The sequence below is a fragment of the Helicoverpa zea genome, chromosome 8 (genome assembly GCF_022581195.2).
Source record: "Helicoverpa zea isolate HzStark_Cry1AcR chromosome 8, ilHelZeax1.1, whole genome shotgun sequence".
NCBI lineage: Eukaryota > Metazoa > Arthropoda > Insecta > Lepidoptera > Noctuidae > Helicoverpa > Helicoverpa zea.
Window position 1 is genome coordinate 13214021 of NC_061459.1, and position 27535 is coordinate 13241555.

At 38.5% G+C, this 27535-nt stretch overlaps 1 protein-coding gene across 2 annotated transcripts in view; it reads left to right on the forward strand.

Moving 5' to 3' along the window:
- LOC124632655 (ankyrin repeat and BTB/POZ domain-containing protein BTBD11) overlaps window positions 1-27535 on the forward strand; it is a 38227-nt gene that overhangs the window by 299 nt on the left and 10393 nt on the right. For both annotated transcript variants that reach the window (XM_047167561.1, XM_047167562.1), the window contains exons 2-3: window positions 10938-11096; window positions 26955-27145. In XM_047167561.1, the coding sequence (XP_047023517.1) occupies window positions 10938-11096; window positions 26955-27145 (350 nt within the window). The remainder of the gene's footprint in view (window positions 1-10937; window positions 11097-26954; window positions 27146-27535) is intronic.

Genomic DNA, 27535 nt, shown 5'->3' on the forward strand with positions numbered 1-27535 from the left:
AGTTTTCAGTGCAGCTTGCGCCAATTGTGAGCGACTTGAATACGGACCGGTTAGATTCCTGTTCGGGATATTGTTTCATTGAAAAACTAAAATAATTTAATGTATCTGAATGGTAATAGGTTTGGACTTCTTTTAAATATATCGACACTAAAAAAATAACACTGAACAAGTAGGTACTTACTTACTTTTTAAATATAATAAACTAGCAAAATATGGTAAGTAGAAAAAAAAGATAACTGCGAGTTAAAACGTGACAAACAAAAAAAAAACTTTAAAGATAGAACCAACAACTAGTTTCAATAACAGATCATGTTGCTGCCTAAAGTTCCAGAAAATGCCACAATCATTTTAGACATGAACTACCTACGCTTATTTTCCCCTCGGCTTTAATGGACCTATAACACACCCACGTATCATAACAAATATACAAAGATAGGCCTATAATATCCAAATACATTCAGCTAGCCAATTATCAAAGTACACATATATTTTTTACTAACAAGTTTAATTAATCAAACTAGCAATAAGCACTACACAAGATTCAACCAAGTACACAAATATATTTTATTGAACTAAGTATCTACGTATTTTTATTGTATGTATTTACCTACTTCTATTAATAATCTTAAAGTATCTCATCGAAGCTACGTGGCTAATTGATTAAGCCAAAAGGCTCCCATGTTTGGAAACTGAGACAAAAAGCTCTTTTTCAATAGAGCCTTACTTAAAAGGTCATCAACCAAATACATATATAAAAACATTATCAACTAATAGTAAAGATAGACTTTAATGAAACCAGTTTACTATCTTATCTCACATAGGCAGATCTGGTCAAAGGTTCTAAAAGCTTTTAGCCTTTTCAGATTTCAAGTCCTCGATGCCATATAGAGTCAGAAATATTACTTATTGAGAAACATGATGCGGATGAGACATCTATGTTTCCAACGGTTCCACCTGGGTCCAGAGGAACTCCTTACCCTTGTTACTTTGGGATGGTCTAGCTTTCCAACAGTGAAATATTTTTTTAATCGATTCAGTAGATTCAGACCCTTTCATTTGTTATAACCAGGTTACAAACAAACATTTTCTCTTTATTATATTAGTATAGCTAGGTAATTTCAGACCGCTGGAGCACGTAACACAATAAAAAGTTAACTACTTACTCATGTTATTAAGAGTAACAGTTCTGACCAATCGCGGAGTAATTAGAGTTAGCCAGTAATTGCAGACGCCATTTAATTGTGATGACCATGTTGGAGTCAGGCTCTCAGAACTATTAACTACAGGTTTCCGATATACACGCATTGATTTTTATGGCCATGGCTAATCCCTGCGCTCCCACAGGCTTTCCAATGGGACTTATTTCTCGCATCACAATAAAAAATTGTCTAGGCACATACCTACGTATTTACTCTAGCTCAAGACTATCTGTGTGTATACAAGTCAGTTTTAACGTGAAAATGCGACAACCAGACAGACCTATGATAACGGAAAAGACTGAAATAGGAAACGCTTACACCGCATTGAAACAGATAAAAAGATACCTATTGTTCTGGCACACTGAACTTTAAGTAACGTATTAAAGCTTGAGGAGGTAAACAAGTTGCAATTAGTGCATATTAGCCAAGTTAACATGTATTCGCTATGCGCTCATAATGGGCTACCGAGTGAATCTCGCCTGGTGCACTTAATAGCGCCCTACTTTACCTGCTTGACTCACGGTTTTAACTGGGATCGATAAGAATATAGCATAAAAAAGAAAATAAGAAGAATAAAAAAAATATAAAAAAAATATATAGCATTTATTTTTTTAGTTTTTTGACGACCTCGATGGCGCAATGGTCATCATGCCGGACCGCCGAACCTGAGGTCCCGGGTTCGATTCCCGGTTCGGTCGACATTTGTGTGATGAGCATGCTTGTTGGCCGTGGTCTGGGTGTTATGATATGTATTTATAAATATGTATATATGTAGCTATATGTAGTTTATCAGTTGTGTTAGCACCCATAACACAAGTTAATAAATAACTTACCATGGGGTTAACCGACCGTGTGTGAAAAAGGTGTCCCGACATTATTATTATTATTATTTAAATGTATGTCTCTTCCAGACCTCGGGACTATAGAGTCCCGGATTTTTGGGATGCGAACGTGGGGCCGAAGCCAACACGCTGAAGCCCTTTTGAGACAACTTTAATGAAATGGTGACACAAAACCGACGATTATCCCTGTATACACTATAGAAATGTACCCAAGGACAATCCCCGGTTCTGTGCTAAACTATTGCTAACTATGGATGAAAACTACTTAGGCTATTGTGATGGGATGCTAATGGACTAGGAATGGGGAAACTACGGGAACTATGGCACCTGCCGATGACAATGTATTAAATACATGTTAAAATGGCAGGTGGAGACTCGCCAACTCACTTACTGGGCCCCCGGGAATCAGTCACTGAAAAGCAACAAGAGGGCAACAGGGACATGAGCGGCTGAGAAGGGTGAGGATACCTCGGCGGACTTTAAACGCAGATCACGCGCTCCCTGTGGGTCCAGCATCACCGGCCCACTCGCCACTTACCACGAGGCACCTACCCTCCGAGCAGGACTAACCTTGCTCTAGCGACTCCACTCTGACCGGCCGATGAAGGCAAGCCAAGAGGCGGGAGACCTATCCCCCGTCATGCTTCACTCCGGCAAGCCGGAGGTGGGGGACAGTATACTCTCCCTGGAGCACTCGGATATATAGCCCCGCGGGGTCGCTACTCCCCGTCATCCGCCTCAGATGCCCTGCGATTATTATTATTAGTTATTTGGAGTACTTATACCTAATTCATTTCTTTTCGATATTATGTGGAAATCCTTACTCCCTTTGAAGATGGGAAATCATTAGATGATCCCCTCAGTGACAGACTATACACAAAAACCCACTTTTATTCCATATTTGAGCCCTTGGAGTACCAGCGCCGCGGTAACTCTTTCGAACAATCCGACAGTCTGGCAGGGTTATGTGTAAATCTCAGCATAGTTATTTTGAACCTAGTATAGATAGCATGTACGATACTGTCACAATTCCAGACTCATTTCACCTGAAACTGTTATTTACAACGGGCTTAATAAGCCCCGTTCCCTGTCAAAGATCTTAACGGTTCTTAGCTAAGTAATATAATATTATTTCACCATACTGCCGTAAATGTTCCTACTTAAGTGAATAATGGTTCCGTCCCTGGATATTATGGCCGTTTCAATTGAAAGAATATCACCCACGTCTATGAAATATATCGTTGGACAGTAAGTTATAATTTGTCGATGTAAGACACTCGTTCGTCACGGTTGGAGAAGTCCAAAATTCTGAGAATCAGTTTTACCAAAGCTTTATACGAGATGTCAGTTTGTGGAGGTCAAATAGGCAGTTACTCAACAGTAAAAAAAATCCTATTCATTAGAAGAATCATGTCATACATGTATGGAAAATAACTATGATTACGACTGCCTAAGAACGAGATGTACATAATGATATGGAACCTTTTAACAACCCCGTTTTATGAGCTAACATGTGATACCGTTTTCGTGCGCAAAGAGGACTTATGTTTACGAATTAGCTATTTATTGGTAACTAGTAACTAGTTACTACGTTATAGCTTCTTACTCATCACACCGGTTATTTATGAGGTATGCAAAGACTATTTGTGCTGAAGGAATAGGAGTTTTTTTATTGTCAAGATCCATACAGCTTCTGTATTGGGGCGACTAGGTGTAACTGGGCACAAATCCATACGATATCGTTATAAACGTATGACTAGTTTCTAGAGTGTCTCAATTGGAGTGTAACAAAACAATTGTCTATGTTTTATTATTGACAATTGTTTAGTTTTCGTCAATCTGTATTGTGGAAGCAGATTAGCGTTGATCGCGGAGATATTGAACGTGTTGATCGAAACTCAAGCCTTACCGAGGAGTTGATTGTGTTAATTGTGTATCGAGTGGCATAAATGGCCGATCATGACGCAGGAGAAAATTGTGTAAGTTATCTAATTTTAAATTATAATTTGCTCAATATATTATAAACAAATGTTCTTGAGACATTCCATCTTACAAGTATCTTGAATGCACGTCATTCGCAATCCAGACGGGATAATCACAAAACATTATTTTGGTTCAAGAAGCCTGGCTGGATAACGTCATGTCAAAGTTAAAAGCAATTAAATACGCATCAGAGTGCACTCGACATATGCTGCATATGCACATGATCGTACACCACTCTGGACGAACACTTATGCTAATTTTAATCGACCTCATACTGCATCTTGGTGCAGCTTAACATATGAAGAGATTTTTGGAAGAGTGATGCCTTTATAAGTTTAGTCAGAAATATTTTGTACGTTTGGCTTTTGTTTGATTTGAAAATGTGCTATTTCTTGGCATCGATTAGGTTGGGTCAAGTTATGTGTTCTTGGTATCCGTATCGATAACTTCTCGGTAACAGCTCGCCATCTGGAATTGCTACTGGTCTGTTCGATGACCTGAATTTGACTACGCTATTTCTGCATAAAAGTGTTCTTGTACTGTCCCTCATATCTTTTGGAAATTAAACCTCTTTTAGACAGAATTAACCATCGCGGATAATCAACATCTCTGATTGGAGTTTTATTTCATAGAAAAAGCATTTTTTTGGGAGTCGCAACTGTTTCAAATCCTTTTGAGGCTTTCGGAGTTACTTAGTTGGAAATAATATATAGTTTGGTCTCTACATCACTAAATCTTCGTGTCTAGTCTCACTTAGTTGTCGCTGAAGCAACCGTTATGTTACGCGTACCGAAAGACCAAAACAATGAGGGTGTATCTAACAATGATTCTACGTACACGTATGTAAACTCCTAACAATGTGATGTTTACTTTCGAGCGATCAATCTGCTGACGGCATGCGACAATGATGTCATTACTTCTTTATCTAGCTGAAGAAAGATGTGCACTCCGTTACGAAGCTTACTTTTTTTAGAAAATATTACCAATTATAGTTTTGATGTGAGAATCCCATGACTAAAGCAAAAAGCATGGGAATGGCGCGCTAGCTGCTAACTAGTGAAAGTGAACTGAAGCTACAGTTTGTTGTTGTATATAAACACTCTTTTGTCACACCAACTAGATTATAGAAGCAATTGTATTTGTAATTAAAAACTAAAGCAAGTTTTTAAATAGGTACTTAGAAGCTAAACAATTGTCCAGACGATTCGTATAATAAGAACAAGAGTAAAATAGTAATACATAAATAGTAAAATTGTTCAATCCCACCTACATAATATTTATTTATGAATTATCATTACACAAGTTATTATGTACACAAGAAAACCTTAACATATCCATTCAAAGAGTACCTATCAAAAACAATGGAGATACAGTTACCTTTCTTACAGACGACGCGTGTGCGCATGAAACACACTCCCATTATAACATGTAATCCGAAACACGTAGCGGAGAGCACGCAACTAGCACTCTCGATTAAAAACTTAATGCACGCAGGTCAATGACCAACTATTCGGTAGCCTCCAAACTTGACATTTACAAAAGGATTTGATGTCATCAAAGTATAAAGTATACGTATGCGGAATATCGCCATAGGGCTCGACGGAGGAACGCGTGGCATCCGAGAGGAGCACATAAATCCTCCTTCGGCCAGTTTTTGTCCGTTTTTGGATTCCATTGTGTCAGGTATACAGTAGGGTTGCCAACCTTCCTGAACATTCGGGACACGGGAAATGTTGTTCGATTACAATTTTGGAAGTTAAAACTCCCGCTGCGAGTAAATTGTTCGGTAAAGAAAAACAAATTCATTCGACATTTCTGCATGTTTGTAACGTGGCTAATATTATGTTCTCCTCATGAAGTTAACATAAAAAAATGTTACCTAACATTAATATTTTATAAGAAGATTATTTATGTTAAAATTTTATTAGGTGAATCAAGTAATAAAGTTTAATCAATTCATCGGATTTATGTTCTTTTGATTGGCAAGCTTGAGGAAATAGTACGGTGTTATAATAGTCCTGACATAACAGGTTGTGGAGACACCCTCGCTGGCTAACATCTGCCGTGTTATCGGGTTATAGTTAATTGATTCCCGATGTTACTGATCGTATTTAGATTGTCTGCTCATTCGATTTAATGAGCTTTTGGAGCCATTATAAGTAAATTATTCATTTAATCTAAAAATCAATGTATTTTTATGAGAAACACGAACCTCTCTCTGAGATTTTCGATTTTTTTCATACAGCATTTGATTGGCAAATTATGACAAGAGGATATAAATATACCAAGATATAATGTTGAATATAAAATAAGCTCTTTAGCAGTCATTGACGAGTTTGTCGACACAGCTGGCTTCTGATAACAGGATCAAAAGTCTGCGACGAGTCTGCGTCATTTACCACTCTGTATGATAAATAGTAATAAATCTATTAATGATCTTTCTTCATAATAAAGTAAAGCTCCGTAGTGTGAGAACGAACGAATAAATATGTGTGATAAAAGTTATTTAAGCTTATTTAAAAGTTGGAGTTTGTTTGCGTTAATGGTTTATTCATTAGGCCTTTTTTTTCCGACGTCAAAAATCATCAAATGACCCCTCCCGCTGTGGGTTAGCAGCGGTGAGGGAGTGTCAGACTCTTACTGACTAAAAACCGTCGTGTTCCGTCGTGGGCCTTTGATGTACCAGGGCCGCGGTATCTCTTTCGAACAACCCGCAGATTAGGCCTTAACCACTAAACCTAAAGATAGTCAATGATGTTTTTTTTTTATCTACAATGGTATAGATAACTAAGGATCAAGAAAGGAAAAAACCGGACCCAATGTTGCAACAAAAGTTAAAATACACCCAAGAATTTACACGGACAAGTTATTTGTTAATTTAACGACTTATGAAAATAACTTTAAGAAATTCTTGATGACATCTCATCACTCTGAGATATCTCACAAATGATACGGTGCTGTGAGATAATTATTTATTCTTATTCACGATGAAACAATGTGGCGTGTTGCTCTGACAAATTACCCAGTTATAAAGAAATGCGGGTAGAGTGTACCGAAGGACCAGTGCTTTCGAACCGAGATTGTGAGGGCCAGATGAAGGATATACAAGAAATAATGGTTGAATACGAACTTAATTCTTATGTGGTTAGTGTAGTAGTTTGCTGTTAGCTATAAAATAGAACATAAACTACAACAGCTATGCCTACCTAATCAACGTTTGACGTGCCAAGCGCCTTTTCAAGAGTTTTTAACATGTCTTTTTTTATAATTCCGTGAGATATAGTTTGATGTGATTGCTGAGATCGTTTTCATTGAATATTTAGGTTTATTTTAATACCTATTAAACGGTACTCTAGCCTAATGATACCTGTGACGATTAAGCAAGCGAGTTTTTTCGCCGATCACTAAAATGTTTTCTGACATCATCAACAATTATTTATTGACGATTCGCTGACCCGGCGACCTTTGCGCCGCATTTTATTCGTTCCATATTTGGAGGGAGTAAAGTCTAAGCATAAAAATCCAGGCTTGAATCCTCAGTTTTAAAGTTTTTGAAGTGACTGAGTGTACTTTTGCTGTCGTTAATTTGACGTGAAGTAACGTTCTCACTTTGTTGCTGGGTAATAAAGTGAAGCGCGCATGCGTGTTTCCCTGCCTGTGCACGAGTCGCAGTGATTAATACCTGAACGCTACCAGACGAAGGGGCAAGCTTTAGCTTTTGTTCTTTTACTGAACATATATTACAAGCCTCATTTAACTTCGTACAATATTGTATTGTGAATGTGAATATTTGCTGGTTTGCTTGACGCTTTCATGGTACTGACTACTTAAGTATGTAATATGCCATGAAGATAGTAAACTCTGAAGACGTTTATTTATACCCTTATATCAAGTTATATAAAGTAAGAAGTATTCTCAAGACGCAGGTGAACTCAGGAATAAGTAAGTTTATGACTTATTAGCCGTTTCCCGTTGTTTACCAGCTATAACCCCATAATTTAAATTAATATGAAGTTTAATTGCTTCACTTAACAACTAAAGCTTTCGTTCACTGTAACTATTAGCTTCTTTAGTGGCAGTTATCTGCAGTTGAACTCTGCAGTTAGCGATAAATTATAATTTATTACTTACCCGACGCTAAGTGATAGTAGATTCTGCTAACTATGGAGATGGTCCATCAAAATCATCGTCAAAACTAATAATATCCTGCAAGTGCAACTAAAGACAGTAAAGGAGCTTTTGCTGTCCTTATAGTCCTAACAATATTTATTTACATTAAGAACCTATATAGATTAATTATACAGTTGATAGAAAGGTAATTAGGTACCGAGAATTAACAAAATTGTATGGTATGAAGGTACTTTTGGTATCTGTTTTCTAGCTTCACTAATAACCAACAAATGATAAAACAGCTCTGTTGCAAATGTCGTTAGGGTTCAAATATTGCCGCGTGCCGATATCAATCATCTCGACGTCTAATTAAATGTTACCAATACCCGTTGACTTCACTATGAATAATGTCACCTATAATTATATACTCCATGGGTACAATGAGCTTTACCATGTCTCAACTTTGTGTGATATATCGCCACAAAATACTTAGCCTTAAGACCCCTTCTTTATAATAATCAACCAATAGGATTTGCAATCTATTTAACTCGAAATCACATGATAACCATCACATCTTTTATGTAGATTTTGAAAAACGATACTCAGCACAGTTGAGCTTTATAAATCAGGATGGCATAACCAGTGGTTCTAACAAGAATAAATGGATCTTTTGTGTGCGTGAAGTGAGAATGCCCAGTAGCCAGGAGCGGCAGTAATTCATACATCCTGCCACTTCGGCAGCTGTCAGCCGAATGATTGATGATCGGCAGACGGCTCCCGTCTCTCGAATTATTAACGCGAGACGTGACCACTGGTCATGAGGGAGATAACGAAAATAAGATTTGTAGTTCCTTTTAAGTGCTCGTGTCGTTGGACTGTTGTTTCATTATCTGAGACACATAGATTGTCGCATTATGTATTTAATCATTCCAAAATGAATTTTGAGGTTATAGCTCAGTCTCTCTTCCAAAGCCTTCATTGACTGTACCTATTTGATTTTTACGAACTAAAACCTTAACAAAACTTCCAACAGAACAATGCTGAGCTTTCCACCGTTAATTGATGGAAGGTTTGGAAGGGTGAGTGAGGAAGCCGCTCCCACTTGGGCGATGGGCCGTGGCCCTAACAATGGGTGACAGTCGCTGACCCTTGCCGACACATTTCACGAGGCCCTTCAACGACTCTGTAATAGTACCTACTTTTAAGTTCGTTATGTCAAGTTTAAATAATATGTGCAAAGTTATGGCCTATTTTCTGGGTCACATTTTGTTGGATATTGAAAATAGACTGTCTTGTATGCAATCGTTTTGAACTAGCTTTAACAAGTACTCGTATAGCCTCTTTAGCAATCCATTTAACCGTAATACATAAACTTAAGCTTTTCGTGCCAAGTTCTCGAAAGCACTAAAGCCAGCATAATAGTAAAATATGCCGTTTAAGTTAGACGTTATCACGTCCAAAGCACGGCGCATATCTAGTGCAAATAGCAACGAACCGGTAGTGAGGAGGTGCGCGTACGCACGCATTCCCCCGGCACGCGGCCGCTGGGGGCGCGCGCGCGCATTGCGACGGGGATTGTCCGTTGGTCCGGGACGTGATGGGAGCGCAGTGTCGTGGCACTGTTTGTGCTTTGATTGCATTTAAATGTCATGGCTTGTTATAATTAACGGTGAAATGAGCTAATCTTTGCTATGTTTGTAAGGAATGAATGACAGTTTAGTACCTAGTTACATCAATGTAAATAATTCAGGAGTAGGGTCAAAAATAAAACACTTTACAGATACAATAATGGTGTATGAATCAAATCAAAATCATACAGTTTTGCAATTTGCCATTTTGCCAAGTTTTTCAAGGTCTTTTAACGCGTAGGTTTGAAGCCACTGATAGATCCATTAGGGATGTGATGGGGGATGAAATGCACAACACTTCAGAAATACCTGACCTTTATGTTCTGCCGCCAGGTAAACTAAGGCGACAACCAGAAAGCATGATTGCGTCTCAGACAATAATTAACAATCGTTTCCGAGATTCGAATCTAGGAACTGAAAGCGTTTGCACAGCAAAGCCACGAAGCCTACAAGGCTATTATAATAAACTATTAACAGCAAAGTAACCGTTACTTTCTGATAATAGTATTAGTTTTCGCTAATATTTATAATCCTTTTACAAGACTGAATGTATTTAGAAGTTATTGTCGCCTCGTTAACGCGATTTGGCGTACTAGGACACAAGGCTTTGAGTAGCAAAGGGCAATTGCTTTATTACTGGCGCATAAACTGCTTTTTGTTAGTATTAAGGCCTACTTTCATCGGCGGTAGCTATTGCTGTCTCGGTAGCTGTTTACGTACCTAGATATTATCAAAGTATACGTTCAATATTAGGTACCTACTTAGGTCCATTCAACTGTCGTAAAATAAGGCAGTCTCTTTACATGATTGGCTGATTAGTACATACCCAGGTAGGTAATTTAAGCGGAAATTATCGTCACTAGACCCAGACAGAGATAATTTTCTGTTGATTGTTATTAAGTATTATTGTTCAAGATCCCACAAGAAAATCACTATCCTACTAATATTATACCTAATGCGAAAGTCCGTTTGTGTGCTTCGCGTTCACGCAAAAACTACTTACTCATCAGGCAGATAAGAAACTAATGCACAACAAACCTACATTCATTTTTCTTTTAAAAAAATCCTTAAAATAAAAATACACTTCGCTTTTTCATCGAGGTTTGCTGTAGAGAGCTAAAAACTCATGAAATCTTATGTACAAGATATTAACAGCAGTGTTGTTAATGTTCCAGTGAGGATGCGTGCACGCCGCTCGCGGAGGAGGCGCCGCTGAGCGGTGGGGGCGCGAGCGCGGGCGCGGGGGAGCCGCGCGACAAGCCGTGCGCCTGCGCCGCCTGGCCGCCGCGCCGCCAGCCCGCGCCGCACGAGATCCTGCGTCCTAAGCCTAGGAGGTACGGGGCTACGTAGCTTTAGTTTTAAATATGAGGTCCTATATTATAAGATTAGATAGGTAAGTCATCAAACCACGTATAGAAAAGGTCATTTTGTTAAGATGAAGCGATAATTCAGATTGGGATAAGATATACAAGTAAACTTCCTCGAGTTATTTCTGCAACTCCTCTTAACACTTTCTCACACATGAATCTTTACGATATCTTTGCGAAGAGTAAGTAGGTACCTCTCCGATTACTTTCAGTGTCAAGCCTAGCTAAATGAGCAAAAGTTACCTCACCACTACTCCACCGCCTACCTCTAAACAGCATAAGACAGTTTTTACACATTCCATTGGTTTCTCTCGTTAATCGCTTCCACATGGATTGCTATATTTTTCTCGCATCCGAATTTCCCACAGCTAACCAAAGCGTTTCCAACGGAAGCGGCTTTCTACTTTTACAATAAATATCTTGGCAATCATAAGTTGTATTATAACCACAAACGTTTAATATGAATGCATCGTTGTACTGTAAGGGGGACAGATGTGGCAGTGTCGTAAGTCAGACGATTGCCGTTAGCCGGACCGGGGCCGTACGTCATCCGGCGACGGGCGGCGCGTGGACGCCGGACGCGTATTCAGAATTCCTGCTTGATATCATGATATGGGAAGGTGTTAACTTGAGTTTCATGGAAAGATTACGCTTTTGTTACGATAAAATGAATGTTAGATGGAGAGGAAAACTAAAGAGTATCCCTTCAATGTCCTTCATAGGGATTTCCGTTCCGGGATAACCGTTTTTCCTATTAAACGGTAATCCGTTTAAATCCTTTTCTTCAGAAATAAGTAACAATATAAGGTAATTGAATGCTTCGATCTACAATTTTAGGATGACACGAAGTACTAAAGTGGAGTGATTTCTGCAGTATGCACTAAGTATACTATCTGTTCCCCGCGGTTTCACTCGCGTCCCAAGGGAACTACTGCCCGCACTCGGATAAAAAGTGGCCGATATTCTTTCTCAAGCTATAGACTATAGTAGACTATAGTAGTAGGTTCAGCGACAGAGCCACGATTTTAATCCGTGCAATAGTTTCGGCGTGCAAACACGACAAACAGACATAGTTACTTTCGCATTTATATTACTTAGTATTCATAGTATAGTGCCTAACTCCGTCTGAGTTTCGTGCGTCTCTACAGGCGTTTACGCAGAATCAGTGCAACAATCTGATGTATTAGACTGTTAGGCTGTCCTGGCTATCAGATACGCATAACGGGGCTCAACATTTGTTGATATGTTCAGCGATAGCACTGTTTGCGTTAGAATTGTGATTCTGTTTCAAATTTCAGAATATTCCTGCATGGTTCGATTCGATCAACAATAATCGTATTTCTTTTTTTTTGCAAAACGTAGGTACGCTTTCTGCTTTTGAAGGTAAAATATTTCGCTGTGTCCGGGGTGAGGTAATTAGCGGACATTTGTCTCCCGGCGCGATACCGGACAGTCCCGATGCCGGACACTGATGGCATTCCTCGTGTCTGATAATTCCTGTTTCTGAATTGTGACGCGATTGGTCGGCGGTGCGCGGTAGCCGCGGGCAGGGCTGCGCACAGTATACGATTTGACTAATCTAGGGGGACAAAACTCGGGAACCTAACTATTATATTATTATTACATTTGTTGTGAATGTTGTAGTAAATAAAAGGCAAAACTGAACGTATAACATTTTTTTTAATCTTTTAATAAGATTCTTATATCTATATCACGCTTAGATATTTTTTTTTGATGAAGTTTTCTTAATAATGTTATATAGGGATCTGAAGATGTTAACAAATGTTTAATTAAATCATAATTACTTCTGTGTCTTGATGTTTTCAATGTATGCCCCAATCTGGCTTTTCTAATTTCTTTATTTTTGGCCTCGGAAGCCTCTTCGGACATTTGTCCTATCGGTATCACCGAATTTTTTATTATATTTGCTCCATGTACCAAAATTTTATGCACTGTTGCCGGCATATTATACCATGGGTATAAACTTAAATACATCTCCCTGGTCGCCACACAGTAGTCATTAAATTTTTCTGTGTCGATTTCATAGCCTGAAGCTATGGCTGCAAGAATTGTCCCAAAACGATGAATGAGGTTTTCATTGAGACCAGTAATCCGCGCTGTTGTGGCATAATTATAAAAAAATGCTCGTGCGGTATTTCCGTCATTGCTTGTACCGAATCCTGGTTTAACTTTGTCGATTATTAGACCAATTTCTTTAAACTTTGCCTTTATTTCTTCTTTAGTTTTTTTGAATGTCTCTTTATTTTTGTCTCCTCTGATTTGCCACTCACAAATGTTCATGCGATAACTAATATTTAAGAGACATTCCATTGTACGAATGTACGCATGTAAACTAGAGATTCCAAATTGGTACATATTCTCATCAGGCTCTCTAACCATTGATGCCGAATTCATTTCCTTTGATGTTGCCTTGCAGATAAAACATCTTTGAGTCGATTTATTTTCAGCTAAAACGTTACAAACTTTACCATCAATCATTGAAAGAATCATCTTGTGCGTGATTGAGATGGTTACGCCTCTGATTTCCAATAGAGTTGGCATTAACGCCCGTATTTGATTTTCCATACCTTGGCATTCTTCTTTGATCAATGCTTCGCACTCTTTCTTATATATGAATTTGATAACTCTGCAGAATCTTGGTGAGGATGGCCGAGGATTTTCCCATATGACCTTCTGTGCATTGTTTACAAGTCTTATTGGAACTAAAGACATGATAAACATATATTCGTCTGTGCTACCGGTATCTTCAAATGGTTGCTTGTATAAGCTATGACCCGAAGACCCATCGCATCCCCATTTGTATATCAAAGTGTAATTTAACACACTTGTATCTAATATTTCTCCAAGAATATTTTTACATATTCTCAATGCAGTATGGTTCAAAAGAGAATCCAGTCTTACTTCAGCCGATATATCGGTTACTGTTATATTTTCAACTGGAGGATAGCACTGCTTTTTAACCTGTGCCACGTGATCATAGCAAGGGTATAAATATATTGAATCCCCTTTCTTTGGCTTCTTGTTGAACATTTTTGTATGTCTGGACAGTGAAATTATTTGATATGAACAACGCCAAAGCTTCGTCAGGAGTATAAGGCCTTTGTTCTTTTCCAGTATTAATAATTCTTCGAGCTTTCTTATATGTGGTGGCTCGTTTTGGCGAGGCTGTAGATAATTCTTCAATCAATGTAGCAGCATCACGTTTGCCACTAGCTCTAACACTTAATTGCGCGGCGAAAATCAATTCATCTTTACTGTAGTCATTTAATAAGTGCTGAACTTTCCTCTTCTTCGTTTTTTTTGAACTTTCCACAAAACTTTTCTGCGGCCTGCCACCACTAGTACTTGGTATTGAAACATTTTCTGATACCACAAGCATGGCGAAAGTTAAATCTTCGCTGAGCCACTGTTCATAGTCTTTTAAAAACAAGTCTAATCGTCTTTGCTTGCGATCCCATTTCACACGTATTTTTTCGCATTCTTTTTTCAAAAATGCTTTTAACTGTTCGTCTTGGTGTTCGGTAACAACCAAATTACCAAAGCTCACTTTCACAAAGTCGATTACTTTATTTAATCGACCTTTGGGCGGAATAGAACGCCAAAAATCAAATATTGATTTTCGCTGCATTCTGGCATCTATAAAGAAAAAACGAAAAAAAAATATAATCGCAAAAAATCGCAAAATACAATTATTATAGCTTCAAAGTATATAACACAGAGATTTTTTTAAGACTACACTTACAGCTTGACTACATTTGACTACATGGTAGATCTCCAAACAAAAATTAATTTAAAATAGAAATACATTTTTATTGATGTGTTTTTTCAGTGAGTGTTACAGTTCGAAAGCATACAATTTGGTTTTATTTAAGGACTTTAATATATGGATAATTACCTCTATTTGATGACTCCATCACAAAAAAACACTTACAAGCACTCAATACACCAAAGAACATGTATACACGTTAGCGTTAACGGTCACACTGAGCGGTCGAGCGACTACCTGAATAGGGTCAAGTAACTTCGCCCATTGTTAAAACCAGTTTTGCGTGACAAGAGATTATTTGCCTTGTGTTATCAGCTAAAAGATGTATTCGACAGCGTAACAAGATTAAAAAAAATGTAGTTTTAAACATTTCATTTAAATACCTATTGTCTCCCTAGATTAGTCAAATCGTATACTGTGCTGCGCCTGAGCACCAATTGAATCCGACATAATAACTAAATGAATCATTTTGTTTGTGCGCTGCAGAAATGTGCAGGTGTGCCATTATTTATTTTATTTCATGTTTTAAGTTTATCATTTTGATGGAGTCTGCGTAATTATTGGGAGGACGATTTTCATGTTTTTATGTAAGTTCAAGTCAAATGATCTGCTAAACTTCTTTACTTATTTTTTAATAAATAACATTTAGTAACATCATGGAAACTTTGTTTGTATTTTACAAATAAATAATGTTAAAAGTAGAAACTCAAAAAGTAGTCAACCCTGCGCAGACGCAATGCAAATGACGTAAAATAATCTCCGAATGTCCACAACTCAGGAGACTGACATCCGAAATATATTCACATCTCTTTTTGTAATCCCATTACAAATGTATGGGAAATACGAATAATTTTGTATATTATGTAGGTACTGATGTACCTACCTACTTAGTAGGTATAAGGTCACACAAGTTTAAGCTCCACACAGCTTTAAATTATTTTACTTCACCGTTTATTATTACACTTATTTAATAAAGAGGAATGATTTATTTTTTTGTACCCTATAGGCTCCGAAAATAAAGAAACCATAATTAAACCATATCAGTAATTTAGAATAAGTCTTCTATCCTCTTCGCATTAAATATATATTACGTAGATACACTATACAGTTTTTAAATACCTACTTGAAATTCTACATTTATGTGGCAGGAGTCCAGAAGCAATATGCACCCTAAAAACTGAAATACATATTCTTACTTCTGGAGATAGGTATAATCATTAGTTTTTTTTTTTTACTTTAATCACAATAAACCATCTCACTTTTCTCTCATGTTACTTATGGAGCTTTCAACTTTTGCTCTTAAGTACTAGGCTTTAGCCAAGCCGGTAAATATCTCTGCAAATTGAACCAAATGAAACACTCTTCAATTAAAATATACTCAGCCTTAACAAAATATAACGTTACTAGAACTAGTTAGCAATAACCGAGCTTCATTCATCTATCGTTTAATAACAGGTTTCGTCTCAAAAAAAAAAACATCAGAAGCTGCCTATTAATTACGTAAAATAACACAGAGGCGACACCTACAATTACAAGTCCGCTAGTTCGCGAGAACGCAAGTTTTTATCAAAATATCTATGGATAGACTTTCATTGTTTACGCGTAACTGTTATCTGAGTTGTTGGTTGTTGCCTTTTACAGTTAATTGGGTTGTTAACTAAAGCTCGTGTAACGTTAGTGATCCATTTTAAATGAAAAAATCCGTGCCTCCTTGTACAATCCCCACTTTAACAACTGGTCTTAGGAGGCATAGATTTAAGAGGTGGGTTTACAAAATAAAAGTACAAGAGAATATTTGACATAAGCATCTTTCATTTGACTCTGGGCCTGAAAATTATGCACTTTACTTATGAAATAGGGGTGTAAAATTATTTGCTATAATTGATAGAGGAAATCTTGGCTATAAATATTTCACACTTATTTATTTATTTATTCCTTTATTTCAGGCAACTATAGTTCGGCCATTCAGAGAATGCGTTCCTGACACGTCGCGATTGAACTGACGACGTAACTTTGCAATGGCGTTGCAGTTACGATAAAAATATTTTTGCTGGTTGTTTACCGTTTTAACAATTGAGGAGCATTAAAACAACATTATTATATCAATAATCAATGAATGTTATTACGTCGTCAGTTCAATCGCGACGTGTCAGGAACGCATTCTCTGAATGGCCGAACTATAGGGCCCATAAAAATACAAATACACATATATCGTACATTACAATACTTATAAACTAATACATAAAAATTCACCATATCAATATATATACCACGTATTATACCACGTACATACGTATTTAATTCGTAAAATAACTACAAAGTATAAGCCTTACAGAATATTACTTATCACAAACAATATAAATTGTTTACAATGCATTGTGTTGTTTGCCATTATAAGTTAATGTCTTTCTCTGTAAGCTCAAACTACACATAGCTGGACAACAATGTACAAAAATTCATGAAGAGTCAATGAAACCATAAAACTTCTTACAACGTCACCTTTTCATTCATGAGTACTTTAATAAACTGAGTTTTCCATGTGAAAATTAACTAAAACAATGGATATATAATGCTTATATAAAGCGAAGGACTTTCTCCGGGTGGGATGGGAAATATGCGCTCAATCTCACTATGGTTATGAACAATACCTGTCTTTATGCAATGAAAGTAACTGGTACTTATTCTTTTTTATAATTTTATTTTCTCTCACTTTTTTCGTAATATAATTTTGTAATATTTAAATGCTTCGTTACAGTTATTTCTTTGTTTTTCGTTTTCGTATTGTTCTGAAGATTAAAGAGTGGCTTTCGGATGGACCATTTTAAAGCTCAGTAGTAGGTTCCTATTGGCAATTTTACCTATTTTACTAAAAACCAGCCTCAGTTGCGGGCCCGTTTCTAATTCTGAACATGAACATGAGATTTTGAAGGTTTTCATGGTATGATACAGCTTATCACACTCAAACTTGAGAGGCTGGTGCTTTAAATAGCAGTCCACAACATACGTTTATGATTGTTATCACACTCTTTTCATGAATGTAGAGTATTAGTCATTTCTATCATGTTCTAAACATAGGATCAGTAAATTCGTTTGAGTGAGACGATAAGTATCACAGTAGGACTCAAACATGTTTAAATATGTTTCTTTTCTGTAGAACTTTAAATAATTTACGTGCCTATATAAGTTCAACTAAGTACCTAAGATTGTTGAAATGTAAATGCCTTAGCGGTATTAATGTTGTTATATTGATAGATCAAGATTCATCCATGATATTAGATAATATTGATTTATTCTGTCCACAACATTTTTAAACGAATGTATATTATATAATGCGATCACTTTCATTTGATTAAGTGTAGAGTTTATCAACATTTTTCTTTCGCTTCAACTCGTCTCTCCACTTAGAAGATATTTTTAATTCGATTTATATACAAATTAAAAGTGACAATTATTTACCCACAGTTATCTATTGGCAAGCAATCAGCTCACGGAAAAAGGAAACGCCACAAGTAAATAGTGAACTCGTATAACATCAAGTTTCATACTCGATACTTTCATTAACTTACTTAGTTAACTTAGCTGAGTATAGGGAGAGCACGTGGGCGATTATCTGCTGCTTAAGTTGTCTGCTATAAGTTGTCTTAGAACTCTCTCATACTGCTTTGATTTCTATCGGGATTTTCTTAAAAAAACAATGTTTCTGACGGCCTACTGCTTAAACTGCAGTGTCCGTAAAAGTAAGAGTACTCTAACATATAAAGATATTTCTACTAGTTTTTCTCACAGAAACAGCCTCGTCCTGAAGTAACTCACCTGGTTAAAAATAAGCTTTCTAGACACAATGAAACAAATTCAAGGAATTCCTATATGCGTTTCTTATTACCTGAATATTTAAACATTTATACCTAAGTATAACCACCCCACCCAGAAATTGATGTCCCACTAAGAGTTACTACACCAACATTCTACGTGCTCACTTCAGATAACACCATCTTTCAAGGTGTCAGTCACAAGTTTCGTTCTCCACGAACTTTACTAACTTTCAGACTCTGATAAACAAGTTTGCAATAAAATGTTTATCTTTCCCACTAAATAAAATATGTACCTATTCATCATCATCTATGATTTACTAATAACTCTAACATTTTGTGTAGCTACATTTGAAAGCACATAAGTCTGTCTATGTGTCCGATATATAATTGCTCTAATTGTGTTGATACCGGAACGGAAACGCATAATATTATAATATAGTAACTAGTGGGCACATATCATAACATAGGCGGCTGCTATTCTGATGTCACTCGATATGAAACCGAGTGATTTGTAGTAGACTTTGTGAATCGTGTTTGCGTCAAGTGAATTAAATTATTTGCTTAGGCAACACATTTTTTGCCAACCCAAATGATGAGTTCTATTGATACTATCTACCCAGAAATCCTCGATCGATAGAATTAACAAAAAAAGAGAAAACCATAAATTAAAATTAGAAGTAACTGACAGAGTTATTTTTCAGCAGCCTAACGTTTTATTTTTTAATAACCACTCATCAACAATCATGCATCATAAAATATTCTTAAGATATCTCTGCGTCGTCATGAAATCAAATGGTTTCGCAATTGTGCGAAAGCACTTCATTTGCTAGATAGACAATTAGTCTAGTGCTTCTCTTAATATAATTAGTGTTTCTGATTGCTTGGTTTTAGTTTCGGTTATAATTAATTAGGTGTGGTTTTCACTTTTCTTGATGACATTTAATTTAAACACTTTTCTTTTGGTTAAACTGAAGAATTTGATAATTCTATTGAAGTCAAATTTTGCATTGAATGGATTGCATTGGATTGGTTCTTCCTGATTTATTCTGTATGCCGACGTAATAAATTTCTCAGGAAACAAAATACACAGGCTGCGATTCATGCAGGCTCGGTATATCATTAAAGCTGCGAGTGATTCAGTAATAACCCCTCTGTTTGAAGTGTGCTCTATATTTAGCTTGCACAACTTATGGTTTCGTTCACCTCGCATTGAATATAGACGAGTTTCATATGCAAGTGTAGACTAAGCTGGCCTCTGCCACAATACTCACTACGAATGCACCGACCATGTGCAGAACCATTAAAGCTCTCTATAAATATCAAACGACCGATTTTATTAACTGATCTCGTACGAGCAATCAACGAGAGAGCAATTAAAAATTCCCAAGATCGAGCGCATAGAGCTTTCATCAAAACGGTAACATTAATCCATGATTAACACGTGTGTCGACAATTACCGCGAGACTTTGTAGCGGGGCGACGGCGGCGGCAACAATGCTGCTTGGAGGGCTAACGGCGAGCGGCGCCGGCGCAGCGCTCTCAGTGCGGCCGGCACGTCCGCGCAGACATGCTGTGCCCCGCGCGTTGCTCGTGCTTCCTCTGCCGCGAGCTGCAGTCCTGTCGCGCCGCTGATGCCAGGAAACCCAACTCCAAAAATAACATGTGTGACAATTTCATACTCAAGAAGGCCGAGGCCTGGGAGCCCATGAAGTTTATCCGAGGAGCTGCGCGACTCTCCGTCAGACACTGGCAAAGCAGAGATCCCCTCACCTCCAATAAGACGAGGATCGCGACACACAAGTCCACCAGCTGCGAGCAGCTATATCCACATCCTTCCGAGGAGGAGTCGGGACCGTTCGGTATGCGCCGCGCTCCGAGCACCGACCGAGTGAAGCCGCAGTCGGAGCATAAGGCTCTATTTAAGCTCCTTGGGAATTCTCGTAGTAAGAAAATAAACAACAGTGATGCTTCGGATTCGAAAGTACGTCGAAGTGTTCTGAATTTCAGAAAAACTGAAGCTCCAAGTTCCAAAAATGTTCACGAAAAGTACATTCCTTTGCCGCAGGTGTCATCGCCCACTGAACACATTTACAGTGAACCTCGACCCACCATACGGAGTCCGCAGTCGCAGTTTGACGAGTGTTGTCGACCTCCGGTATACCAGAGCGTGGAAAAGAGGAAAGAAGAACTCTCCAAGTGTTCTGCTGACAAAAAGATATACAGTAACCGGCTTCCGTGTTATGAGGAATTGGCGCAGAGAATTTCCCAGGAAAAAAATAAGAAAGCAAACTTACCGCTTACGGAAGGAGGATTGGCTAATAAAATAACACAAAATAACAATAAAGTTGTCATATATTTTGGTGATTCTATAATTCGCAAACATAATGAACAAAAGAAGGAAGAATATCGTCTTAAAGAGGATCCTCCGAAAGAAGAGGTAATTTATGCAAATCGACTTCTACAAGAAACAGAAAACTTAGGACTTAGTAGGGAAGTGGACAGAGGTGGAGGTGACACTCAGATGGTGTCAGAGATAGAGGTGCCAGAAGCTATTTATTCTGAGATTAAGACTGACGACAGTAAGGATACGCTAGAGATAGTGACCATCAATGACGCGACTTATAAGAAGGATGTTTACGGGACGATGAGTTCTGACGGTTTCATCGTAGTGGAGTTTGAAGGTAACTTCGAAAGAGCTCGGCAGCTGGTGGAACTGGTGCACGGAGGTGGAGTAGACCACCACGAGGCGACGGTGCTGGATGAAGATGAGCACTGCGACTGGAGCTTCATCCAAGATTGGAGGAAACGGTAAGAACAAAGCGTCTGCTATGTCCGCTCCAGACGACATGACCTCGATCCCATCTGCTTTGTTTTATAATCGCAATATTCATAACTTAACTGTTACGGTGTGGCCTGAGAGCGGCAGTATTGTTAATTGTGTAGGAAGCAGGCCAGTACAGGTTGATACAGTGTAATAAATAAACTATGTCATTCGGATTCTTAGATCACAATTAAAAGGAAGTGAACGACGTATAATTATGATTTTCATCTGTATCTGAGGCGTTTCAACTGGTTTAACGTCTAGAAATCTGTCACTGTGTCTGTCTAGTTAAGAAATTGTTACTCTTGGCACGTATTTTCAACTGGTTTTCATTTTCTTAGAGCCAGCCTCGTTTAAGAGTTATGGCCTCAAGTCTGAGAGAGAGTGTAGTGTTTTCTTAAGCCACGTGATTTATGAGTTTTCATGTGTGTACAATGTTTTCTTTTTAATTCAATTACATTGTAACGGATATCAGATTGCTGGTACTGGTAGGCGTTCGGGAAGACATTCGCGTTAATTGCGTAGCGATTCCGCCGATAACAATCATGTGTTGTTGGTCGACGAACTCGTGCGAGCTTCTGCTTCTTTGCACCGATACCGATCCGAGCACCCGCGCGCACGCACCCGCATTGTCAACCTTATCACCTCACGTCACAACTGAATTTTAAATAACACACCCCTCTATTTCCTGCTGCTTCCAATGATCGTTGAAGGTTCCGCTTAAAAGTTCAGTTCAGATGACTTTTTGTTATGTCTCTTACAGTTCTTGTAAAACGGATTGTCGCATTTTTTCTAACACTGCTTCCCTGAGAATTTAACACAATCAGCATTAAAACTATGTTTACAATTCAATTATGAAGCATGATGCTCTTAAAATGTTCGCCGGTTTCGTAATAACCGCTGCGATCTTTTATCTTGGAGTTAATTATCATTACGCTCTTATTCAGGTTGATTCTGTTATACTTTTTCGACGAATCCGTGCGCTTACAAATTGAATTGGAGAAAGTTTGGAATTCAACTTTAATAATGTCGATAAAGTAACGTAGGTACATTACATACCTGAATTATATCAGAGAAACGAGTAGTGGTACATTATTGGTCATTACAGTAATTTTCATTAAAGTGTGAGTTAGTTTAATAGTCTTGCCCTGAATTAAGGCTAAATGTTCTCTAAACAATGCATCTAAACGCATGCGTAACGGTTCTAATAAATCTTGGATTTCATGTGTTTAACTAAAGTGCTCTCAAGGACTTCTGCACTTAATAACGCCCGGGTAGGAAGAATTTAAATAGGCTACTTATCGTTAAGTATATGCAGATATATTTCGCAACCCCAGAAGTTATTCATAACTATTGTACATTCAGAGTTTACCACAGCCTTTAAAGGAATCCGTTTAGATATCGGATTAGCTGTTTAGGTAGACAATGGCGTTCATATCTCTTTAAAATGACAGTTTCCGCCAAGTTCCCACTAGAAATTACAGCATTTACTTACTTCATATATTTTTAAAACCTGTAAATAGGCTTCCCATATACATAATGTTCGACTAGACGACATGGCTACCACAGCCAGGAGGTTTAGCCAATCTGACGCCTAAAGCATTTTAGTCGCAACATGTCGTGCCGTCCATGTCACGGCACGCCCGATTGGGTGCCAAAGCCTACTTGTCCACTCTGCTGGCACCTTAATCTACCGGTCACGACCATTGTTGCTCACTTGCCTTAATCGATTCGAGCATTTTCAACCAAATCATTGTTGCATGCTGATAGACTTGACGTTCCACTTTTGCTTGACCAGCTTTTTGCCAAGTGTGACTTACTTGCTGTGTTTACGCGTATGGTGACATTCAAAATGATCAAAACAGTTAATGTCCGTGAAGGGTGGCCAAGGACAGCTTGTCACTGTATCTCGTGACGCTATTTTGAAGTTATCTAGATCAATCTGTGGGTCATTAAGGTTGAAATTCGCTTGTAGGTGCTATTACATGAGGTGAGCGTTTGTTATGGGCGCATCGCATTGTGTTCATGCCTGGTCGACACTCATTACGCGCTAGTTTGAGTGACGTAACTACACTTTTGAAAACGTGCAGATTTGGATTCGCTTCGGATGTATTTGGTGGGAAGGCTCTTATGATGTTGATGTGTGTGGGAATTGAAATCATTTTTGAACTCACTTAGATTTTTGCTAGCGGATATACAAATGATACTTTAGATGAAATGGCACTTTGGATGGCATCAGGTACATATATTGCTAAAGGAGCATTAACTTTGTATCACTTTTAAATAGTTTCCACTTCTGCTAATTAGGTGCATCCGTGACATTATGAAGGCACTACAGTCGACGATTAAGCCATGGTTATTCATAACAGACACCTCTTTAGAGGACCATTGTCTCCGAGGCTCTGGAGGCTAAGCCTAGCGGTGTGACTTCCTGCCACGTGACAGCAATGAACGCAACTGTTGCCCCACATTGCGGAGATTGCTAAACTTTGTTGCCTCCTTCGCATTTGTAACTTTTTGTTAAGTTTATGAAGTAGGCTAATATATGTACAGACAGTGGGTGGAAGTATCCATTTACATTTTCCTGTCCTAATTCACAATCCTAAATGATCGTTTGATGCAATTCTATGCTCGATGCATACATTTGAATTAAAGTTTAATAGATTGCCGTGTTTCAGAAATATTTGTTCATATCTTGGTAATAGTATATTTGTGTTGTAGATAGGTAATAGTTTTCATTCGAATTACCTATCCAATTCTACGAATACAGTTGTAGGTTTAGCTATTTCAAATTACTTTAGTACAAATATTTCATCTTGAAATAACGAGATTGCAGTTTTTTGCTCCTGATCAATCGAAGCTCTGATTGTCATTATTGGTTTCTGAACGTGACCAATCAACAAACAAACAAGCTTTTAGCATTCTTTTGCTATCAGAAATGTTAGTGTTTTTTTTTATACTCATTAAGTTCCAGATTTTTTTGTCGCGTGCTGAAACATTTTAATACGCATTTTTATCAATTCTTAGTTTGGTTTCTTCGGAAATTCCAATTGGACTGTCTGTTTTTTATACATATCGATTTCTGGGTTTAATCAATTCTGCATTACTTATCTTTGTTCGTGGAACTATTTCACGATGTTTGGATTAAGTAGATGTTTCTGCTTAATCTTTTCAATCTATTGTTGAAACCGTTATTTATGTGATCAGTTTGCGAGGTGGCTTGTATTAATGATTTTTCGAATAGATATTTAGATCATAAATGATCCTTGGTTATTACTAATACCCATATAAGATTTGGAGAAAACAATAATACTAGAGTTGTTCGCAATACGCCGCGTAGTAATCGCGTAGGCCTGTGCCAATGGCTACGTAGACATTCGTAGACACAGCGTAGACAAGACAGCATTCGCACATTCACACTTGAAATTACTGCAAAAAATGTGTTCGATTTACATTGCGTTTCTTTCGTTAAAGTCATGCTTACTTCCTATGTCATTGTTAACAAAATTCCCATTTACACCAGAAGCCAATACTACTTCCACCAACAACCAACGATTCAAGGAAATCAGTTCACATGGCCGATGCGTACAAAAACTGTTTAGTTGCACCTGTAACATCATCACACGATTGGTTCTGCTCGTCTTCCACGGTCACGCCTAGTGCGGAGGTTGTTCCTCTTTTTGTCCGTCTATTACGAGTATTGTATGATGTTTTGTTCAAAAACGTGCTCCCCTTTTGTCGAATTTGAGGCAGATTTTCCTGGTCACATAAAAAAGGTAAATAGTGAATGAGTGGTTTTTGTGGAAGAGAAGTACTTTGCTTTAATATATTCGTTCCAAGATATGGATAGCAGCAAATGAAAGTAGGTACTTATAGTAACGGTTAAGCAATATTTTGTTTAATATTTCCCGACATTATTCTATCGTATTGTTATCAGTAAAATACTCAACCGTTCGTCAATCATAGTTAAATCACTCCTCTTTATTGTAATTTGAACACTCGTGAATTGGTTTAAAAAATATTACTAGAAACGCACGCAAGGGATCTTCGGTCATCCATCAATCATTGTCCATATCCTAAGCCTAGTTCTTAGCAATACTCACTTAGTACCTTATCCAGCGTAGTCATTATTTGTTAGGCAATAATTCGGTCAATGGGCTCTGTCCTCCGCATTCTTATCTCCAAATACGCGAACTCGAACAGACTTCTTGCGGCGATTAAGCCTTAAGTAAGTAGTATAAGTGTTACGGAGCGCACTGTGAACGGTGCATGCGTGCTTCATATTGCAAGAACGCAACACCGGTTTGCAGATGAGCCATAATACTGCCCCCGAAGCATTATATTCGCATTTATTGTAACCTCGAGCACGAAAGTGTTACGGCCAGTCGTAGATGTGGAGTGAGTCGTAACAGCACATCGTCGTGGCATTATGTCGATTGGTCGCGGCTGTACCGTGGCTGCTCCTTAGTCACGCAGCGCGGGATCAGGCTCAGTTGACACCAGCCCGTTAGTAACTGGCCACGCCTAGGGGCACAGGTTATTCGGAAATTGAGTGCAGCTAATGTTTTTCTGCTGTTGACAGTTACAATGGGTATAATGAACTCTGAAATTCTTGTGATTAGTTTCGTTTTAGTATAACAGCCTCCTATTGGGTGGATGCTCATACAACTTCCTCTTTATCTATAAAACTAGCCGTTCCCCGCGGTATTACCCGCGCCCGGTGTATTTTTTGCCGCTCTGGTACATGGTGAGCAGTAGCGTCTACCTACACTTGGTATTGGTATACTCATATAAGTTATGCTACCCTGGTACATGGTGAGCAGTTGCATCGAAATTTCGTTATTAGTATACTTTACTAAGGTGAATTATGCTGTCCTAGTACTTTACTTTTGTTGTTCTGCGGCATTCCGTAAGTTGGTTTTTGTCTAATCACTCCCGTCCCGGGAATCTTACTCGCAATTTTTTTTTCCTTATTTGCTCACCGTTTAGACCTTACCCTGGACTACGACAAACATTTTAAAACCAAAATCAGCTCAATCGGCCCAGCCGTTCTCGAGTTTTAGCGAGACTAACGAACAGCAATTCATTTTTATACCGTCATTCGCTCCAAAACAGGAATCTTCGATGTGGGCCAAAAAACAGCAAAATTAAAATGGGACTGGGCTGGGCACGTCAGCCGAATGCATCCAGACAGGTGGGCCAATGTTGTTGCTCAGTGGATACCACAGGATGGCCACCGTAGACGTGGTAGGCCCCGGAAGAGGTGGCGTGACGATCTGGACGCCTACAACCCTGACTGGTGGGAGCACTTTAAGGATCGAGAGGTGTGGAGACAAAATGGGGAGGCCTTTGCCCAGCAGTGGGACAATAAGTAATAATAACAATTGACATTTTTGTTTACACAGGCCATCAAGCGGCTGTCGCCCATCCGAGGAGGGGGCGTGGTGCGGCGGCGTGTCGGGCGCGCGGGCCCTGCGCGTGCGCGTGAGCGGGGCAGCGGCAGCACCCGCGCCCGCGCATGCGCGCCGCCTGTCGCCGCCGCCGCACGCGCACCGCGCCACCACGCCACCGAGGCCCACTTCACCCACCAATAAACGTAAGTAGCAGATAACATTACTTGCTTCATTCTTATTTACATTTATTCGAAATGCCTGAAATGTTTACTAAATTCGCGACATTTGAAAAAGAAAACTGCTCCAGAGAGAGCCACCCTCTCTTGTTCCGAAGCGTTTATGAGAAGAAGCAGCACAATATAGGTACACTGCCCCAACAATGCATTGGAGCACATGACCAGATAGGTATACTTGTTGCTTCTCTTTCAAGTACCTACAATAAAAAAAACAAGTCCTCACTGTGCTATGTCGATGCTCATTGCTCTATCAACATCATCATCATCTGTCTGCCCTGTTCTTAGTTTGCTCCATAAATTGCGTAAAGACCAAACTAAGAACCAATCTGTTTCCCATCCCCTAATTGAGCAGATGAT